General features: G+C 35.9%; 1 protein-coding gene across 1 annotated transcript; it reads left to right on the top strand.

The window, feature by feature from the left end:
* The first annotated feature begins 745 nt into the window (after positions 1–745).
* Positions 746–22,760, top strand: LOC100926552 (vomeronasal type-2 receptor 26-like). The gene is made up of 7 exons (XM_031949165.1): positions 746–943; positions 3,738–4,029; positions 5,954–6,745; positions 8,977–9,204; positions 11,217–11,340; positions 16,106–17,002; positions 22,588–22,760. Exons 1-7 carry the CDS (start codon positions 759–761, stop codon positions 22,758–22,760), a joined length of 2,691 nt encoding a protein of 896 aa, XP_031805025.1. The 5' UTR covers positions 746–758.
* The last annotated feature ends 181 nt before the right edge of the window (positions 22,761–22,941 follow it).

The following is a 22,941-nucleotide window of genomic DNA, read 5'->3' as shown; positions in this document are numbered from 1 at the left end:
AATCCTGTGTATGCAGTAAGGATAAAATAGGAGAGGATATCTGTGAGCATTATACATACTGTAACAGCTCTTCAAAATACATTATATTGAGTCCTGAGCAAGAGACCTGGCTTACATGTACCCTGGTGCAAGGAAATGGCCAGCAATTTTATAGATTTTTAAAATAATTGTCATCTCTGAAGGTTTTATCAAATCCAGTGACCTACAAGATAATTTTTCATGAGGTTTAGTCATCATAGTAAGTCAGAACATAGAAATTAATTTCTTAAAAAGCACTTCTATACTTTAGCCTATCTTGGTACAAAGGAGAGAGAAGTCAAAATATAATTTTGCACTTATGTTTTTCCCTTGGAAACAGAATCTCAGCTAGAGATGCCCCAGGCATTCTGGTCCCCAGAGTTCTTAGATTGAGACTTCTCTGTGGAGTATGGATTGAGAAGAGTGTTCCTCATTAGTGTCTAAAAATAAATGTTCTAAAAGCTAGTGAAAGTATAAAACATTTACTCATCTTGTACCATTGTCCTCGTCCTGGACATGGACCAGACTAATGTTTCATTGTGTTTTCTCAGGTATGACCTGTAGAACATAGCCTGGGCATCTACAGCAAGACAGGTTATGTCTGATGCTAAAAATTTCTTCATTAGTGTATACTCAAGCAGCTGACTTTGCAGTAGCATGAGTGTCCACTTTCGTCAGTGTTCTGAGAGATGTGGTCCCACATTATGAAAAGCATTTCTCCATTCCTTTCTTCCAGTATTATGTCTCTGCTGCTGCAGCTTCCAGGTTTTGGGCAGATTTGCTTTGAGCAACTTAATCCCATTTTTTCCAACAATGGAGACCTGGAGTTAGGGATATTTTTGCCTTTGTACTCAGCTGACATGAACGGGATGACAGGAGCAGAATTGTTTCAAAGTCCTCCTAACAAACGCTGTAAGACTTATAAGTAAGTGTCTGTCTACTTGGGTACATTTTTACTGCAACAGTTAAAAGAGAAGTCCTCACAGTTTATCAAAAGGGCAAACCCATATACTATATGGTGATGGGAGTTGTCCCCTATTCTTGTCTTTTGATATTTTTATATTCTTGACAGTTTTCTCAATGTCTGATTAACTTTCAAAATTGAAGAGAAAAAATGTTGCTCCTCTATTTTCCTCTTCCCACTCCCCCTCAAAAGGCCCATAGCCAGATTTCCTGTCCTTAGCAGGTTCAGTCTTTTATCACCCTTTCTTTTCTGTCATCCTGACTTCATGTAGATATTTAAGAAATGAAAGAAATAAAAGTCTTTACAGAGTATGCTCCCTGGAATCAGGTTGATGGCCTGAAGCAGCAGAAGTACTTAAGTCCTGACCCCTTTTCCCATCCTTGGGCTGAGTTATTGCCGTTGAGTGTACTTATACAAACTAAGGAGTAATCTGTCCCATTCACAGGAATATAAGCTCCCATAATTCCTCTCTACATTTGACTGTCTGCTAACAAATTAGGACATATTTTTGGGGAGTCATGGGAATGCCTTTTTCATTCAAGATTTTCTATTCCTCCCACAGCATCCATCAGTATACTCTTAGATCTTTACCCTCTTCTGGATAGGTGAATTTACCATATTTTTCTTAGTAGAAGTTAATGTTTACAGGATAGTGTATCCTAGGCTATGAAGTCTCAACAGTAATGACTAAGCCAGTACATACAGAGCTAGTAATTGAAGGTTTAGGAACTTTGAGTTTATTTGGAAGGGAGAGATATTCCCAGGATGGTGTTGTAGCAAGTATTGAGACTTGGAAATGTATTTATGAATGCCTGCCACCGAGAATTCTGCTTTCTGTAGGTGATATGAAAGAGCCTTGTTTTAGTTCCTCTAGGTAACGTTTACTGAACTGGTAACCTTTACTGAATCCAAGAGAAATAAATGTAGAATTACTTTCAGGAACTTTTACAAGGTGTACTGACATTTTGGTCATTGGTTAAGTCTTCGTTTTGCTCATTTTCATTATCAATTTCCTTTGTAGAAACCCCTGTTTACATAGCAGGAACTGGATGTGTAGCAATACAACACTCACATAAAAGCCTTTGTAAGTCTGCCCTGTAAAAACAGAATACAGTCTAAGACATCAATTCCTCAATCATTTCCCTTTGTCATAACTGAGGAAAAACAGGTTGGCTATGTACTGTTTTCTGCTTGTGAAAGATAGTCTAGACAAACATCAAATCCTTCTTTGGGACATAATTCTGATCTTTTCTATATCTTGCTATAGCCAAATGCTTTACTTTATGTCATTTTTAAAACTCCCATGAATTCTTTTGTTTCATTTATACTTTTCTTTATACTTATAAATGAAGTCTCTATGAATTAATAGTCTCATATTTATATTATAAATAAATGTCTATATTTTTGTCTAAAAGACAAAACCATTAAATCATTTTAATCACTAGCTTTTTATTGCTTTAATATATTTCTTATTCTATATCTTGTTCATCAACTAGGCAGAATTGGAAGTTTTGCATGGAGGAGAAAGAAGTGTCTACCATCCGTTTGGTGAAACATTAAATTAAAAATCCTATTTTATATCAAATGTCCTTATAAGTTTTCTGTGATATGTGAATTTTGTCTCAAGAATTGCACTCCATGGGTGGTGTAGTGCATAGAGCACCAGTTCTGAGGTCAGGAGGACCTTAGTTCACACTTAACACGTCCTAGCTGTGTGACCCTGGCCAAGTCACTTAACTCCAATTGCCTCAGCAAAAACAAAAACAAAAACAAAAAAAAACATGCATTCCATGGTGAAGGCAAGGACTCTACTATTGTCCACACTGATCATAATTTAATGGAAATTGAATGTAAATGAAGTAGGCAAAACAGCATTATGTCCTGCTTATGTTTTGCTTCCATTAAAACAGGCCCAAATTTCCAAGAGGCAGTAATCACTGGGAAAGATATACTAAGTTACTTATATCATAAAACATTGCCTAGAATGATATAGGTATTTGTTCTTTGCTACTGGCCTACTGATTAAAGATCTGGTCCTAAGTTACAATCTTTGAAATGACTTTGATTTTCTACTCTTCTCAGTCCCTGTGAGAAAAGGAAGAAATTAGGAGAGGGAGAAACTGAATCAGGCTCTCACAATTCAGTGGAAATAGTAGATAATAACAGAGTAAGATAGTGGTAGCTTAAATATGTGGTACCTTCTATTCCCAGATTCGTGTGAATTTATTTGTATACTTTTCTTCTTGTGGAGTGACTTCTTTCTCAAATACTCCTTTGTGAAAATCATCCTGAGTTTTTTTGGCCCATGATGTCTTCTATGAAGCTTTCTCTTTTTTCTTCAAGGAGATGGGGCTTTACTATGCTGTCTCTTTAGATCTCAGTTACATTTACCTTTACTTCTTCTCCTGCCACCTTAAATTTCAGTTCCTTTTGTATCTATTCTTGCTTATACTATACTCTAAGCTTTCTAGGGTCAACAACCATCCAAATCCTCCAGTGGAATGAGTGAGTGACAGAAGCAGTCAGAGTTATAGGAGGTTATAAAGCCAATAATTCTCACCATTTAAAGAATTATAAGAAGGGAAGACTATAGCAACAAGGCACATGGGTAGAGGCTATCTTTTAATACAAATGGAATGAGAGAAGAACTCTTGGAGTCCTTTTGACTCACATGACTGGGGAAAATCATTCTTTTGAAAAGTGTCATATTTGAAGGTTTTATTAATGTTCTAGGTCATTGTCCCTTACTCTCCAGGATCCTCTTCAAAAATTACTTGCAACTCCTAATTGTACCGTTCACTGTAGACGAGATTAATAAGGATTCCAATCTATTGCCCAACATTTCCCTGGGAATCCACATCTACAACGCTTACTCCAGGGATGAAAGGACCTTAGAGAGCTCCCTGAGGTGGCTGTCTGGGGTGGACCAGCTCATCCCCAATTACAACTGCAGAGAGCAGGACAAGAATTTGGCTGTCATTGGAGGAGCCACATCAGCTCTCTCGGTCCAGATGGGGACCTTGCTTGACCGCTACCACTTTCCACAGGTGAATGTTCTTAAACTTAAGAGTTTCTTTGCCCCTATTACTCATAGTCATAGTCATGGTTTTGGGGAGCAGTGATAAGCATGTCCTATGCTCTCTATAACTACTTTTTTATTTTTAAAGCTTTTTATTTTCAAAACATATGCAGGGATAATTTTTCAATATTGATCCTCTCAGAGCTTTGTGTTCCAAATTTTCTCCTCCTTCCCCCCACCCCTCTCCTAGATGGCAAGCAATCCAATATATGTTATACATGTTGAAATATATGTCCATAACTACTTTTAAGAATGTACAGAAACTGGAGAAAATCCTGACATTGTTCTCAAATAGGGTACTAACTTTATTAATGAGCACAGAAATAAGACAGATACATGTGATGGAAAAAAAAATGCATTTCATTAAGCACTTTATCTTTCAAAAATTGGAAAGAGATTTCTATGAGCATTGCAGTTCAGGCTTGCTCTTTACTGAAAATGATCATTTTTGGTTAGGCAGATAACTGACTATTTAGATATAATGAAGGTTTATTTTGAATATGGAATTACTCATATGGAAAAAAAAAAGAAAAAACTGGAAGCCTCTCTTCATTTATCCACACTACTTATTTTAAAACTTTCATACCTTCACTCAACAATATTTATCCCTATTGGGTGCACAGATACAGATTCAACATTTCTTTTCTTTTCTTTCTTTTTTTTTTTTTTTTTTTTTTTTTTTTCTGAGGCAATTGGTTTTAAGTGACTTGCCCAGGGTCACACAGTTAAGAAGTATTAAGTGTCTGAGGCCAGATTTGAAGTCAGGTCCTCCTGACTTTAGGGCTAGTGCTCTACCCACTGCCTCCAGCTGCCCTCATATTTAACATTTAAAGGCCTTGGAGGAAGAGCAAGGGGGAGTTTTATTGTGTTATTAGCACAAGAATTATAGATTGTTCTAATCATATACTTGGAGAAGAAAAATTCTAAGCTCAATGATTAGAAGAATTAACTCTAAGTTGGGATTTAATAAACAGAGTGATATGTTCAAGTCATGGATTCATGCAATGGTATTTATCTAGCATCTTTGTTTGCCAGATAATATAGTAGCATAAGGTCTTGTCTAGGGAAGAAGCAGATTGCTTCATTCTGGGATTCTTTTTCCTTGATCCTGATTGGGGACAACATGGCAGGAGAGGATGGATGTGTTTGCTTCTGCAGAAGGGCAGATTCCTTTATACTGTGGGGTGTGGGTACAGATCGGATCCATAGCCATAGTTAATATAAATTGGCATCAGTTCTATTATTTAATCCATGAATATTAATTTTTTTATTGATGAAACAAATATTCTTGCCAAATGTTGTGACGATCATTATCAAGTAGCTAAACAAGACTTCTGATACCTATTGGTGAGTAGACATATTTCATAAATCAGTTTTTCTGATTATAATTAGCGAGGGCTTATCTGTTGAGCAGAGTAATGTTAGGTATAAAGAATCATGAAATTCTGATGTGGTGTTAAAACCAGTAATGACATCTATAGATAAACTGTATTTTTTCTGAAATAAAAAGCACACAATATTATTCATGTATTTTTTTTTTTATAAAAGAAAACTGTTGATTCACCCATAATAATATATAACAGGTTTAATCTAGAAATTTGCTCTGGACCAAACATAAAACAAAGAAGTAATTATATATGCTGTTTCCTTTGTAAAGTTAACAACAAAATCTCAGGATTCTGCCTTCATTGTCTTTTTGAGGGCTCAGAGAGAAGGAGAGAGAGAGAGAGAGACAGACAGACTTTAAGAGATGAAAATGTCACCTAGAATAAATTGCATTAAAATTACATTTTTTTCTATCAACAAATATGCCAATTTGAGTATGTATGTTTTAGTATAGTTCTTGCAACATAATCATGCATCTGTTGATGCTTTTATTTTTTCTCCTCTAGATTAGCTATGGTCCATTTGATCCAGCTCTTACTGACAAAGTCCAGTTTCCTTCCTTCTACCAAATGGCCCCCAAAGCCTCTTCTCTTCCACGAGGTATTGTCCGCTTATTGCTATATTTTGAATGGAACTGGATAGGTCTGATGGTCTTTGATGATCTGAGAGGTGAAGAATTCCTCAGGGAAATGAGAGAGGAAATGATAAAGAAAAGTGTTTGCATCTCCTTCACAGAGAAGATCCCTCTCAGTGACAGAAGAAAGAGGGAATCTTATGAGACTTTCATGCCCAGATTCTTAATGTCAGAAGTTGAAGTGATTGTCATTCATACTGATACAGATTCAGGAATTATTCTGGGAACCCCAACAACACCTAATTACCCCATAAAGAAGATATGGATCGCCACATCTCATACAGACATTAATGTGAGACCGTACTATCATTATGGTTATACATTCCACGCAACTCTCTTCTTTTCATACTTGACGAGTGAAATACCTGGATTTAAGACAATTTTACAGACACTTGAACCTTTTAAAAACTCAAGTAACCTTTTTTTTAGACTATTTAGACCATCATCTTTTAAGTGCTCAGGTCAGCCAGAAATCCCAGGGCAAGAGTCATATTTATCAAATGTTTTCTCGAAGACTTTGCCTCAGCACCATTTTGAAATTACCATGTCTAGCCTGAGTTACATCTACAATGCTATTTATGCCGTGGCTTGGGCTCTCCATGAAATGCTGATGAGAGCATCTGAGAAAGGAAATGAAGAATCTGTATTATCTCGTGCATGGCAGGTAATATTGATAGAAGGGTGACATTTCAGCTATTTTGTGAGGATATAGATTCAGTACAGGTGGGACAAGGCAGATAATGAAGACTTCAAATTCTAAAAAATTTCTGATTGCATATTTCTTAGAAATTATATTTATAATTGCCAAGAATTGTCCAAGTTCATGTAAAGCTAAAAATTACTGTTCCCCTCAAAGAATCTTGGAATTGTACAGGATCTCAGGTGTCATTCAGATAACCTGGACAAGAACCACTTTTTTCACAACTTTACTAGTCTATCTACAGAGATGAAGTCACCTCTCTCCCTCAAAACCACCTTAATTCATTTTATGCAGTTATACTTATAGAAAAGTAATTCTGCATTAACTTAGGTGGAAATGGTTAAATTATAATATACCCTACATTGATTGACAATCAGGTCAATGGCCAGTCCTTAAAGGCTCTCTTCTTGTTAGGTAAAAATTTTCCCATTAATTCTCATTCAGTGTTTCTAAGGATTCAAAACTGTCTTATGTTACCTCAATCAATGGTATTTTATGATATTTCCTCAAAAATTATTAACCACACACAGCTTCTTATTAATTGATTAATTCTAAACCCTCATCCTGGCTAATAAATTAACTGGAAACATTACTTTTCCTATAAAATGAACTCTTTCATTGGTCTCTGAAATCATAAGCTTAAAAAAAATAAATTCTACTGACCATACATTTTATTAAGAATATAACAAATTATACAAATAAATAATTCTATAACTTATCTGTAACAATAAAGATCCTGGATGAAATCACCTCCAATCATTAATGTTGATGTTTTGATTTGTTGATTTGTTTCCCACAAGTGTGGAAATAAACATTTCCTCAATCTATTCTCTCCAGATAGCAAAGTCTCTCATAAATTCACTCAAGATATCACCACAGGCTGATGTCACCTCATTTCTTTCAAAAAGATCTTTTGATTTTCTCATGAGGGGGAAGTTGTTCAGTCTCTCAGAAAAGGTCACTCAGTCCTTTCTGTGCTTTGCATAGTTTCTCCCACCTAAACATATTCCTTCCTAATTCTATCCCCTTTTGAAATCCAGTAATGGTTTCCTCATACTAGGTAAATGAGCTAGAGAAGCTAATGTTTTATCTTTGTAGACAGCAAAAATAGATTCTCTTTTTATTATTTTATTCCTGAAAATATTTCTCTAGAGCTGGGGGTAAACATGAAATGGCCACTTATAGGTTTGTTCCCAATATTTATCAACAAGGGAAGTTTTAACTCTGTTTCTCTGACTTAGGCTGCATGGCATTAGATAGCTTAGTGACCCTTTACTTTTATGAGTTCATCATATCTTTAATAGAATTAACTTAAACAAGCAAACTTATTTACCCTTGTTTCAGCTCAAAAGGTCTGAACTCAATGATCTAATAGTCTCAGCCTCTCAAACATCAGAGACCCTAGGCATATGCCCTGATACTCAGGAATAACTTCTCTTCAATATTTGGGCTTTGCTCCTCAGTATGTTTTCTGAGTTAGGTAGTAGCTATGATATGAATTTTCTTCTATATGTCATTCTTTTAGACAATGAAAAACCATCACTATGCCTTTCTCTTTTAGGATAAACATCTCTAGTTCAGTAAAACTGTTTTGAATTAACTGAGGAAAAATAAAACATTAAAAAAAAAAAACAGAAAAAGAGACATATTTATGGAAAGAATGTACCTAAAGTAAGGTTGGTCTAAGTAAATTTGTCTTTACATTTAGTGACTTGATAAAATGTGAGCTGAAACAAAAGAGAAAGGTTAGAGGGAATGTTATCAGTGGATAGTTAACATTACAGATATCTTGAAATTCATAATAATAAGAAAAACAGTTTTACTGGATAGGCCATTCTTGGTTATAATCACACTCCTTTGTTCTCCAAAATAATCATATTCCAAGCATTCTCTTATTCTTCAATGTGGAAAGTGAGAAATTTTGTGTTACTCTGACTATGGCTCCACTATACTTGCATTGTTTAGTTTTCTGGATTCTTGCAGTGCTTTCTCTTTACCTGGGATCTCTGAAATTTGGCTATAGGATTGCCAGGGGTCTTCCTCTTAGGGATGTCTTTCAGGTGATCTTTGATTTCTTTCGGTTTTTATCTTGTCTTCCAAATCTAGAATATAGGAGAAAATTACTTGATACTGACATAAAAGGTTGCCCTTCCCTCAAGCAGCACTTGGTGATGAGCATTTTACTTCTCTTTCAGCTGCACTCCTACCTGAAGAACACCCAGTTTAAGAACAGAGCTGGTGACCAGGTGTTTGTGGATGAGAGTAGACGCACTGAGACTCATTATGCCATTATAAACTATGTGTGCTTTCTTGATGGGACAGATCTTCTTCTGCATGTGGGGGACTTTATCCCAAACACTCCACTTAATCAAGATTTTACAATTTGTGCAAATGCCATAGTGTGGGATCAGTTTGGCCCAAAGGTCAGACACATTTCCAATGTTAACTTTTTTATTCTCATCACAGGAAGAATGCTATCCCTATCTGGTTACTCTACATTTTTTATAGGGCAGCTAGTTGGTAAAGTCGCAGGAGTGCTAGGCCTAATTTTTTTTTTCACTTGTAAGTTATACAAATCTCCCCTGTTTTCTCTGAATCGATCCTCTTTGTAAATATGGAAATACTTTATTCAGCAATTTTTCAATTTATCAATGCCATCTCATATTCCCATTCTTTGCCATTTCAAAAATGGGCATAAATATTTTTTTAAATGTTGATTCACTTTGAACTTAAATACAAAGATTTAACCAAAAAAAAAAACAAAAAAACTTTTCCACATATAGTACACAATGTAAACAGAAGATTCAATATAAAACCATGAATCTTGATTACATATTGTTTTCTCTTTTTCCTCAAAAGTAATAAATAGTGTACATCATTTTTACAGATATTTTGATTTTCTCTGTTTCCTTCTAACTTTTTTTTGTTCTTTGTTATACTTTCTCTCTGCCTCTCAACCCTGCATCAGAAAACTCTATATTGAACAAAAGTGTTTGTGTATAGGTGTACATATATACACATACATATATGTATGTTATAAATACATACTTATTTTGCGTGTAAATGTGCATGTAAAACTATGGTATACATTATTTTGTTCATCAGTTCCATCTCTGGAGGTGAATTGTTTCTAATTTTATAGATTCTTTATAATTTATTTGAGTAGTCATAGTGCATAAAATTACTTAGACTTCAAAGATTTTCCAAGAAAAATATTGCCGGTACTGTGTATAATGTTCTCTTCGTTCTACTTATTTAACTTTTTATAAAGTTTTTTATGTGTTTCTAAAACCAATCAGTTCATCATTTCTACCAGCACAGTAGTATTCCATCACAATTACATGCACCACAGCTTGTTTAGTCACTCTAGAATTGATGGATATCCCTTTAATTTCTAGTTCTTCACTTCCCCAGTGAGAGATGCTATACATATTTTGGAGAGGAAAAACACTTTTCCTTTTTCCTCAATAACTTTGTGAAGCAGACTTAGTAGTGCTTTTGATGGGTCAAATGGTATACAATCTTATAATTCCAATTACAACATTTTTTAATTGGAGGTTGCTTTCAAAATAGTTGGAGAAATGCACATTCCACCAACAATGAATGACTGTCCCAACTTTTCCATATTCATTCTAATATTTATCGATTTCCCCTTCTATCATTTTAACTAATCTGATATTTCAAAGCCATTTTAATTTCTGTAATAAATATTGATATACAACATTGTTATAGGATGATGTATAGTTTTGATTTCTTCATCAAAATCTGCCTATTTCTACCTCTAATTTATTTAATTTTCCTTTAACAATTCGGATGCCATCATTTGATAGATATTTTTAGTTTTAATAATGCTTCATTTTCTTGATACTTTTTATGAAAAAAGTAGTTTCCCTTTGTATGTCATTTAATTAAATTTATTTTGGATTTGATTTTATTTGACATTTTGATTTCTACCCCTGTTTTTTTTTTTAAACCTGAGCTCAAGCAGAGTAATATCTACTTCAGCCCCTTATCTTAAGTCTCATTTTTAATTTTAATCTCTCATTTGAAATATGTCTCTTGTAAATAACAAACTAGTGTCAGATTCTGATATTCAATCCATTGTACTATCAGTTTGTATTTTATATGAGAGCTATAAATATATCATTTGATACTACCAATAGGGAGATATTTATTTCCAGGAAAGCATTATAATTCCCATTTTAAATGTTAGTAAACTGAGGCATACAGAGAAAAAGTGACTTGCCCAGGACCACACAAGAAATATGAGATGCTAGATTTTAATTCATCTCTTGCTGACTACAAGCTCAAAATTCTATCTAAACTCCAACTTATCTGTCTTTGGGAGTGGTTATAGAAGCAAGGTTTACATAGAAAATAAGATCAGTAATACTCAGTTAAAATTATGTATCCCATTCTCCTGTCACTATCTTAGGTTCCTTCTGCAGTCTGCAGTGAAACTTGTCACGCTGGATTCAGGAAGTCCCCTATGGAGGGGAAGCCTCCCTGCTGCTATAACTGCTCCCCATGCTCGGAAGGGGAAATCTCCAGTCAGATGGGTGAGTTTCATCCTAGGAATTTTCTTCTCATAACCATAGAGAGATAAAAGAAGAAAGACAATATTCTTCTGAATTTTTCTAAAACACCAGGAATGTCAAGGACTCAATAAGAAATTGTATGATACTGAAGAAACAGAGGAATATCCAGATATAAGTCCCTAGGACATGGCATATTTTATCCAATGAGAAGGATGATCTGTAGAAGAAAAAATATTCACTTTATTACTTGAACAACAATCACTTAGCTTGTCTTCTAGAGGGTGTGTGTGGATATGACTATAGCTAAACATTAAGAATAACATGTGTGGCTGTACACATATATGTATATATCTACACACATACATGTACATATGAGTGCATCTATTTATGTGTACTTATCTATATTTGTAAATGAAAAAGAGAGAAAACACACACACACACACACACACACACACACACAGATTTTTTCTCCTGTGTTGGAACCAAAAATTTCCACAAGATGTAAAATTGTTGATTGCAAGATTCCATTGGTAATCTAGTGTCCCCCCCCCCCAAAAAAAAAGTTGGGGGAGATCCTCCCAAGAAAAAAGTTCTAATCCAACAGGAAAACTCATTGAAATGAGTGCTATAGTTCTCTGATGGGTAGAGTGATATTAAATTTGAGTGAATTAAGGTGAGAATTTTAGTTGCCATCAAGTTGCAAAAGTCAATGAAAGAAATAGCTTTCATGATAGAGTCGAGAGGTGGGAGTCGGGTTAGGGTTAGATATTTAACAGATGAATAAGCCACCACCCCTTTGCTCCACCTAATATATTATGTTTTCTTAGTGCTATTCTCCCTCCAACATCATAGTTCTTGAGCTTGTGGTATGAGTCAAAAGTACTTGGAAGATTTGATTTGTGTTAAAGGAGACCAAATTATGTATTCTTTGAGAGTTAGCTTAAGTAAGGTAAAATCAGTAGTAAGGCGTTTGAAGAAAAGGGAGGAGAGAAGCTAAATCTTCCCTATATTTTTTCTGATCTAAAAAGGGGGTATACCTTAGCAGTCTGTGGGTTACAACTCCCCATCAGGTAGTTTTCTTTTCTTTTGCCTTCTCCCTCTCGATGTCTTTGCCTCACTCTGTCTTTGTTTCACCATTTCCTTCTCTCTCTCTTTTTTCCTACTTCTGCCTTTGTCTCTCAGCATCTGGTTATCTGTTTCTTCCTATTCTTGCACAAACTCCTCTTTCCTTCATTCAGCCTCTTCTTTCTCTTTCTCTTTCTTTTTCTCTTTCTTCTACTCCTCCTCCTCCTTTTTCTCTCGCTTCTTTCTAAATGGTTTTCTCCTTCCACAACTAAGCAACTCTTTACTCCAAGGAAAAGAGCAAGTAAATCTTTCTCTTCTGGTCTACATTTCCAAGAATGAACAAGATTAGGTTTTAGAATTTCTGAACTTTGGCCCACAGACAAATCAGCCTGAATACCTACTTATATCTGAGAACAAGGAGGCTTTGCAAGGGGATCTCATCAAAGAAAGACATGGGTCCTGCTTTGCAGTTTATGCATTTCTATTCCACTTCATTTACTGTTTGTCTATTAAGTAAAGCAAAAAATAAGAATGATTGTTTAAGAGTCAGACTTCCAACAGTGTCATTTTCTAACTGAGAGTAATGGAGTACAATCATCTATAAAGAAATGAAATTGAAAATTAGTCCAAAATCAATTGAAATGCACATAGTGGGTTTGAAAAGATTTCCTCCCCCCCTCCCCGCCCCCATATAACCAATGAGGTCATTAAAAGAAGAATAGAAGTATAATGATTATTGAGGATATTTGTGGATTTAATGAAAAATAAAAATTTTACACCTTTCTTTAACTTATGGATCTGGTTTCAGAGAAAAATTGGCTCGTGACTGATTCAAGGCTGAAACCTATCAGTATCTTCAGAGAATCACATTTGATTTCCACAAACTTGATTTCCCACATGAAACCCATAGCATTTATCTGACTCTTCAAGCTCCATAGAGGCATCTAAATGCTATTTACCCCCTCTGCTGAGAATAATAATATTCTCTCTATCTCATTATTTAAATCATTGTTCACACCCTGTAGGGAAACAAAAGACTCAAATTAGCTAGGGAATGCTTAAAACAATAGACTTTTTATTTGTGGACACTTTAATCAGCATAATAAAAGTTAATGATAGTGCTGGGACTGAATCTCTGATTTCAGTGCTAAAGAGAAATCCTGGATTAGGAAAAAATTTTACCTATGAAGTTCAACAATTTAGCTATTCCTTAATTTCTGAAAGATTACCAGAACATTGAGGAGTTAAGTGACTTTCACAATATGACAAGAGCATCTATATCCTGTTTTGCCATCAGTTATCTATTTCCTAAGTCATACTGCACATGGAGTGGCAACAGAAAATAAATCAATTTAAGAAATTGAATAATAGGACATAGGTTGGGGAAATAGCTACCTGGATCATTGTCCTTATGGAATCAAAATAGCATTATATCTTGGGAGAAAACTTGATGCTTCCATGACTCATCCAATGGCATTTTATTTTGTCTTGGCTTTAGATTGCTTTCAAGCTAAGAATAGGGAAAAGAAGAAAATAGAGAAAAGGCTAATTCTATAAAAAAACATCCTAGAAGGTGTATAAAGTTCACACTATCCAATAATCACATCTGCTGCCTTGATATGGGATTATATGAGTTTTTCCATTGCAATGAATATAGTTTTTTAAGTTAGTATTGAGGATGATGGTAATAAAAATTATTACAATCATACATTTACATAGGATTTAATTTTCTACTCCTTATCTTCTTACTCATCTGATCCTCCCAATTATTCTGGGAAGGAAGCCTTATTATGACTTCCATTTCACTGATAGGAAAACAAGGATGGACCAAAGTGAAATGATACATCTGGGGTCACACCATTACTCTGTGTCTGAGGCAGGATGTAAACTCTGATATTATTGCCTTCAAGTCCTGTTCCCTACTCAAGTTGCCATTTGCTTACTTACTGCATAGGCAAATTTAAAGGTTTTATAGTGATCTGTGACATCCCTAGCATATATCTATTTGGATTACCATTACTAATGTTACAGAGGAATATTTGTTAGATTTAACATCCATTAAATCAAAGAAAAAAGAGGAAGAAACAATGTGGAGAAAAGGGAATTTCTAAAAAAAAAAAAGAAAGAGAGAGAGAGAGCCTGATGATAGCAAGTCTGGATCTAGAGTGCAAGAAAGGAGTTTTAGAATACTGTTTCCAGCGTAAAGTTCAAGTAGATCACATAGATCTGAAGTAGAGGGTTAAAAGAGAGTCAATATAACATTCTAAAAACAAGTGAAAAACCCAATTTAAAATTCAATGAAAATTTCTCTTTAAATTAACTAATTAAACCATGGTATTAGAGGGTTATGGAATTCACGGTTAAATACATCACAGAATGGCTTTAGTTCCCTGGGATTGTTGTGCCACAGTTCTCTTTTAATGTCCTGACCCAGTTTCCCTAATTGTCCCTAAAGAAAGAGGGATGGGTATTTTATATTATATATATATTCTGTAGAGGAAGAAGGAATTGTTGCACTCTCCTGACGCTTTCCTAAATATTGGAATGAAGATAATTTAAAGCATTTAAATTTAAGCACTTGTTTGTCTCCTGCAGCTACTTTGCCTCAGATTATAACCATTCCCTCTTAATGTTAGGATAAAGGTCTTATATCTTAGACCTTAGGCTATAATCATTCCTTCTTAATGTTTGATGGGATAAAAGTCTTTATCCATTTTAGACATCATTAGAATATCAGGAGCCTCTCCAGTAACTCCCTCCATTATGCCGTCCTAGGTGCCTGCCTCCATTATGCCATCCTCATCCTAGGTTCCTCCCCCCATTAGGTCATCCCTATCCAGGTACCTCCCCCATTATGTCATCGGTCTTGTAACCCTATAAAAGAATCTTGTATCCGACATTCATGGCTGGATTCTTTGAGACAATAGTCTCATTCAGCCCTGGGACCAAACATGGATCCATTTGGTCCCAGTAAATCTCTCCATTAAATAAATTATTAAATTGTTCTCTAATCTCTATCTTGCTCAGTTTCTCCAGCATTACAAGATTAACAAGAGGAACATTTAGAAATTAATAAAAAAAAAGTTTTCTTATAAGAAATTTGTCAGCTATTTAATAAGTCATCAATCATTAATCACTTAGTATGTGAAGGCTCTGGTCATAAATAATGGGAACAGAAAGATTAAAAGGAAGTGATATCTATATTTGGGGAGCTTTCACACAAAGGGAGGAGAAAAGAATTTAAATAGTATATGCATCTACCAAAAAATGTATAAAATGCATATAAATTGTTTGTGAAAAGGTGTAAACTCGGGGCTGGAATGAATGAAGAAGAATTCATTTAGACAAATCTCCAACTAGAGCTGTTGAACAACACAACACAAAGAAGTTATCTTGACATTTGATACTAAAATGCTCTACTCTCTAAATATACTGTATTAAGTGATTAAATTAAGAGGAATAGGTTAAGTAAAAGAAATATAGAAAATCAATATGATTTAAGCCTAACCAGTGGCAAAGCATAAACAGAGTCCATCTAGCTTTGTATGTCATGCAACTTACCAGTGACTTTGTCACTTAAGAAAGAGGGATGGGTATTTTATATTATATATATATTCTGTAGAGGAAGAAGGAATTGTTGCACTCTCCTGACGCTTTCCTAAATATTGGAATGAAGATAATTTAAAGCATTTAAATTTAAGCACTTGTTTGTCTCCTGCAGATGCAAATCAGTGTATGAAGTGTCCAGAGGGTGAATATCCAAATAAGCAGAGAGATCACTGCCTCCCTAAGATTGTGACCTTTCTGGATGTGGAAGAAACTTGGGGGATGGCTTTGACCATTGTGGCTGTTTCATTCTCTTTACTAACAGTCCTAGTCTTGTGGGTCTTTGTGAAATTCCAACACACTCCCATAGTCAAAGCCAGTAACAGGAACATCAGTTATATGCTCCTCACCTCCCTTATCTTCTGCTTCCCCTGCTCCTTGCTCTTCATAGGCCGTCCTACCACTGCTACCTGCCTTCTCCAACAAACAGTATTTGCAATTGTATTTACGGTGGCTGTTTCCTCCATTTTGGCCAAAACCATCGTCGTGGTTCTGGCTTTCAGGGTTACGGGGCCAGGGAGCAGGATGCGGATGTTCCTTCATCCTAGAGTACCCTACTGTGTGGTTCTCATCTGCTCCACAATTCAAGTGGTTTTCTGTGCCATCTGGTTGGGGACCTCTCCCCCCTTTCTAAAAGCAGACACAAGCTCTGAATCCAGGTACATCATCCTCACGTGTAACGAGGGCTCCGTCTTTGCATTTTATTGTGTCCTGGGCTACATAGGCTTTCTGGCTCTGGGCAGCTTCACCATAGCCTTCCTGGCCAGGAACCTGCCAGATACCTTTAACGAAGCCAAGTTCATCACTTTCAGCATGCTGGTGTTTTGTAGTGTCTGGATTTCTTTTCTCCCCACTTATCACAGCTCCAAAGGGAAGGCCATGGTCATTGTGGAGATCTTCTCCATCTTGGCCTCCAGTGCTGGGTTACTGGGCTGCATTTTTATTCCCAAATGCTATGTGATCCTGAAGAGAGAAACCCCAAACTCTGAAAAATCCTTGAAGGAGAAAACCTTCTTCAACTCTGCCTCAGTGAGGGGACTCCACCCTAAGCACAAACAGTTTCATCTTTGTTATCTGGGTGGGGACAGCTCAGTCCTGAAACCCATTGAATTCAATTCAAATTCAAACCCTAGCTGAAACTCCACCCACGAGCCCCCTTCAGCTTGTAGCTAAAACATCCTATTATAAAAGAGCCAAACTAAAACCCTCTTTTTGCAGAGGTTCCAAACATGCCAGCTATGCCATGCTTGGAATCCCAAGGAGCCTCTGTCCACTGGAATATGGTTTCCAGTGCCCCTTCTCTTTATTCTCACCTATTTCCTTAACTACTCTAGACTTTAAGCTTACTTCCAATCCCCATAATAAACCTCTTTTATCAATCCAGGTTTTTGGGTCTTTAAATTCCTTTACAGGGGACTCTGTGCCGCCAGAAGGGAATCCCAGAACTCCCTACCCTTGCGCTGCCACTAGACTTCATTTAGACCTTATTTAACTCCCTGACCACCAGGAACCCTAATTTCATTTGGGTACCCCAAATCTAAACCTCATCAATCCTTCTGACATTATACAAAAATACCCCAAAACAGATCAAGAATCCAGGCTAGTGAAGAGGCAAGGATTTTTCTTTTTTTAAATTTTAATATATTTATTTTACATCTAAAACAATTTTTTTACATTTGTTCTTAAAACTTTGAGTTCCACCTCCTATTTCTTGTTTCCCATCCCCTACTCCATTGAGAAGATACATGTGAATGTATGCAAAACATTTCTATAAAAATGATGTTGAGAAAGAGATCTATGTCTTCCCCCCCCCCCAAAAAAAAAAGAAAACTCATTAAAAATAAAGTTTAAAGAAAGCATGTTTCTATATATATTCAGAAGCACTCAGTTCTTTCTCTGGGTCTAGATAGCTCTTTTCATCATATGACCTTCAGAATAGTCTTGATCATTGTTTTGCTGAAAATAGCAAAGTCATTTGCAATCGACTATTGCAATAGCAATAGATTGCAATTATATTGTACACAGTACATTTCACTTTGCATGAGCTCATAAATATGTCTTGCTCATCATTCTTATAGCATCGTAATAGTGTCCTGTCATGATCGTGTACAACAATTCATTCATCCATTCTGCAGTTAATAGGCATCCCCTCAATTTCCAATTTTTTGTCCTAATAAAAGAGATACTATAAATGTTTTTGTACATATAGGTACATATAAGTGGAGGTGGAAGGTGAACTTGAATACAGACCAGAACTTTAGGGAAGCCCGTACCCAGGAAAACATGTTCATTCATGACCTAAACATAGGTAAGAATTTAATGTATGTGCAGATTTCATGACTGAGAAAAACAAGAAATTGGTATAAAATATGTGTTCAGCCAGGATGAACAAGAAACACGACTTCTACAACTATTTATATACTATTGTGGATAAAAATCTTTTCCCTCCAATGAATAAACAAATTGCTTGCTTGTATTACACTTGACCCGTGTCCTTTTTGTCAGCACAATATAGATGGGCAGATCCAACTAGTGGGGACTGAACAGGGGCCTGAAGAAGAGGATCCTTTGGTGAATAGGTCTCCCTATTAAGGAACTCCAAACCATCAACAATGTAAATTAGGGGAAGACTCTGAAGAGCCTGTGATGACCGCATTAACACACTAGATACTTTAGAATTAGCCAGAGTCAGGATAAGTGAAAGTCCTTGATCTTTATTCTTTGTGGAGGTGAATGGGAATGGTGATACAAAGTGAGTGCAACTTGAATCTGGCCAGGAGTGATTCTGCCTCTCTCACTCCACCCCCTAAATCCTCCACCCAGTGTCCTATACAACAGATAAAACTTGCACAGAGAGTGGGCAGGGTCATTCTTTCTCCAAGAATATATTAATAGAGTATTGTTCAATTGGTAATTAGCCTTAAGTGTTCCGGCCTCTGTGCATCTGCTCAGAGTTTTCAGCCCATTACAAGAGCCACTTTGGCAACATTTCATTTTAGTTTCATTTTAGCCAGTTCTTCATTCGGGCACATGGCTTTCAGGCTTTGTGTGACAGAGCTTTGTGTTATAGAGCTAAGATTCTGTTAGAATGGAACAAACACAATTTGAAGTGAGCATAGGAGAGGGAGATTCAGATTCAATTCAGCCTTCAAATATAGCCTTGTTTTCAACATGCATATTGAACATTTATCATATTTCCTCTTTGAGTCAATTCTGATGAGTGTAAGGTTCACTCACTGTCCCTCACCTCCTTCCCTTTAATGTAAAAAAATTTTTTTCTTGCCTATTTAATGGCAGATAACTCCCCATTTCCCTTTTTTCCAGTACATTCTTTTCTCACCCCTTAATTTAATTTGGTTTTTATATATATTTCCTATCATATTCAACTCATATCTGTGCCATCTGTCTCTCTCTATATACATATATATATATATATTCCTTGTAACTTCCATATAACTGGAAAGTTCTCATGAGTTACAAATGACATCTTCCCATGTAAGGATGTAAACAGATAAACCATGTTAAGTTGCTTAAGATTTTCTTTCCTGATTACCTTCTTGTGCTTCTCCTGAGTTCTGTATTTGAAAATCAACTTTTCTGTTCAGCTCTGGTCTTTTTATCATTGATGCTTGAAAGTCTTCTATTTTATTGATTATCCACTTGTTTCCCCAAAGGATTATATTCAGTGTTACTGGGTATGTAATTGCTGGTTTTAATGCTAGTTCCATTACTCTCTAGAATTTTATATTTGAAGCATTCTGATCCCATAAAGTAGAAGCCACTGAATCTTGTGTTATCCTGACCATCACACCATTATACTTTTATTCTTTCTTTCTAAATGCTTGCCTAGGAGTTCCAGAATTTGGCTACAATATTACTGAAGTTATTATTTTGAGATTTCTTTTAGGAGATGATTGGTGCATTCATGCAATTTCTAGTTTATCCTCTGGTTCTAGAATATCAGGATTATATTACTTGATAATTTCTTGCAAGATAACATCTGTGCTCTTTATTATTATTATTATTATGGCATTCAGGTAGCTTCATAATTTTAAAATTATCTCTCCTGAATCTATTTTCCAGGTCAGTTATTTTTCCAATGCATCATTTCACAGTTTTCTCCTTTTTATTCTTTAGATGTCATTTAATTGTATTGATTTCTCATTGAGTCACTAGCTTTCATTTGCTTAATTCTGATTTTTAAGGAATTATTTTTTTCAGTGACCTTTTTGTACCTCCTTTCCCACTGGCCAATTTTGCTTTTTAAGACATTCTTCTCCTCATCAGCTTTTAAAATTTCTTTTCCCACTACCCTTATTTCTCTTCCCAATTTTTCCTATACTTCTTCACTTGATTTTCCAAATTCCTTTTGAGTTCTTCCATAACTTGAGATCAATTTTTCTTTTTCTTGGAGGCTTTGGATGTAGGAGCTTTGATTTTGTTATCTTCTTCTGAGTGTTATGTTTTGATTTTCCTTGTCACCATAATAATGTTGTATCGTTAGAATCTTTTTCTGTTTTTTGCTCATTTCCCCTGCCTATTAACTTGGCTTTTAATTCATTGTTACAATAGGGCTCTGGTTCAGAGAGGAAAGTGGAATGTCTGAAACTCTAAGAGTTTTGTGCGACTGTTTCCAGAGATGCTTCGAGGGAACTGTAAGTTGTTATTTCTTCTAAGGTGTTATGATCTGGATGGAAGTGTGTTAGGTAGTCACATGTAGGGAAGTAAAAATTGTATTGGGTCAAATGAAGAGGGGAAAAGCAGTTTGTGGACCAAATGCATAAAAAGGAGACCTTTGCTGAAGGAGACACAATTGAGAAGATTTGGGGTTAGTTATGCAAGCTGATGAAAGAATGAAAAATACTTGTTTAATAATAAGGACAATGATTGATAGCATTTATATTGTGATTTAAAGTTTGAAAAGCACTTAATTATCATTTGTTTTCATCAATAAAAAGAGCCTAAGAAAAAGTCAATTAAAGTGATCACTCTCCCTCTAATACAATTTAATTCAAGAATGTTTATTAAGTATTTATTAGGTGCCAGGCATTGTGCCAAGCACTGGGGATCCAAAGAGAAGCAAAAAATAATCCCTGTGCTCAAAGTGCTTACAGTCTAATGCGAAAGACAGCATCCAGAACTATATACCAAGCAAGGTATATAAGCTCTGTTTCAGCCCTTTACTCTACTTAACTCTTAACTTTAGGTTAAAGTGGAACTCTGCTTCTGGATTGGATGGACCACTGTCCAAAGCTTCAGAACTTTTGTGCAGAATTTTCAGAGATAATTCTAGGAATTTGTTAAATCTTCAATTCTTCTAAGGTGGTATGACCTAGGAAGACGTGTGTTTCCTCTTCTTGTTATGTGCTCTGGTTTGTGAGTGACCACCAGCCCTTTTTCACTCAACTTCCCAGTGACCATAAGCCCTTGTGTGCTAGGCTAGTACAACTCTCTGAGAATGAGACTCTAAATTGTGGCTGAGATCCAAGTGGCAATACAACTGAGTCTTGTCCTTAGAGCCAGCAGAGGAACCCTTGTAATGTCTTTCTACCCACTTGTCTGAGCCTTTTCCATTTGTGGGCTGAGAGGTCTTGCCACTGCTGCAACTAATTCAGTCACCAAAGCCTATGCTAGTTTACTGGACACAACCTGCATTGAAGTGCCCTCTACCCTCATTCTGGTACAACAGGCTTTTTTTGCTGATTTTATAAATTGTCTTAAACTGGAAAATTGTTCCATTTTATCTTTTTGTGGATACTGCTGCTCTAAATTTGTTTTGAGATGCTATTTAAAGATGTTTGGAAGGGTAATGGGGGAGAGATCAAAAGAGTCTCTGTTTTTTTTCTCTGCCATCATGACTCTGCTTGTTTTTGTGTATTTCAGAAAATAGTATCTTAAATTATTTTGTGTTGCTAGTATTTACTACTGTTATTGAAAATCATTTAACATCATAGGTATATCTTTTTCTAGTTTTTTTTTCTTTTAATAATCTAAAGATGGGATAATTTTTTTCCATTATAGTGTGAATAGATAGCTTTTAGAGTACCCTCAGAGCTTAGCACAATACCAAGCATAGAATAAGCACTTAATAGATATTTGTTGACTGACTTGATTTCTCTAAAGGAGAGAATTAGGCTGATGACTTTACATAGATTTTGAAGTATAAGACTGGGCCTCAGAAAAAAAAAATCTCAGAAATTTTGTTGATTCTTTATATGTTTATGAGTATTTCAGTCTGGCTTAGGAGGATCACATAACATTTTGGAACAAAAATGCAGCACAGTACTCTAGCACTGGAGGCCAAGAGGGAGAAGATCTCCACAATCACCATGGCTTTCCCTTTGGTGCTCTGATAGATGGGGAGGAAAGAGACCCAGACACTACAAAACACCAGCATGCTGAAAGTGATAAACTTAGCTTCATTGAAGGCATCAGGCTAGTAAAGCTTTTAAAGGAAGTAAAGCTTTCCTGGGCCAGAAAGCCCATGTAGCCTAGGACAAAAATGTCAAGACAGAGTCCTTATCACATCTAAGGATGATGTGGTCAGCTTCAAAGCATGTGTCTGCTTCAGGAAAGGGGGTATGGGTCCCCAACTAGATTCCGCAACAAATCACTTGAATTCCAGAGCAGATGAGAACAACACAGTAGGGCACTCTAGAATGAAGAAATACCCACATCCTGCTGCTTGGCCCTGTAACCCTGAAAGCCAGAACCACTATGATAGTTTTGGCCAAAATGGAGGAAAGTATTTTGCAAATTCTGTTCGTTAGAGAAGGCCGGAAACAGTGGTAGGGTAGCCTATGAAGAGCAAGGAGCAATGGAAGCAGAAGGTAAGGGAGATCAGGAGAGAGTAGCTGATGTTCTGGTTATTGGCTTTCACTATGGGTGTGTCCTGGAATTTCACAATGATCCACAGAACCAGAACTGCCAGTAATGAGAAAGAGACAGCCA

This window comes from Sarcophilus harrisii, chromosome 1 (genome assembly GCF_902635505.1).
Source record: "Sarcophilus harrisii chromosome 1, mSarHar1.11, whole genome shotgun sequence".
NCBI lineage: Eukaryota > Metazoa > Chordata > Mammalia > Dasyuromorphia > Dasyuridae > Sarcophilus > Sarcophilus harrisii.
The sequence above is the reverse complement of the archived record's forward strand: the minus strand, read 5'-3'. Positions and strand labels throughout refer to the sequence as shown.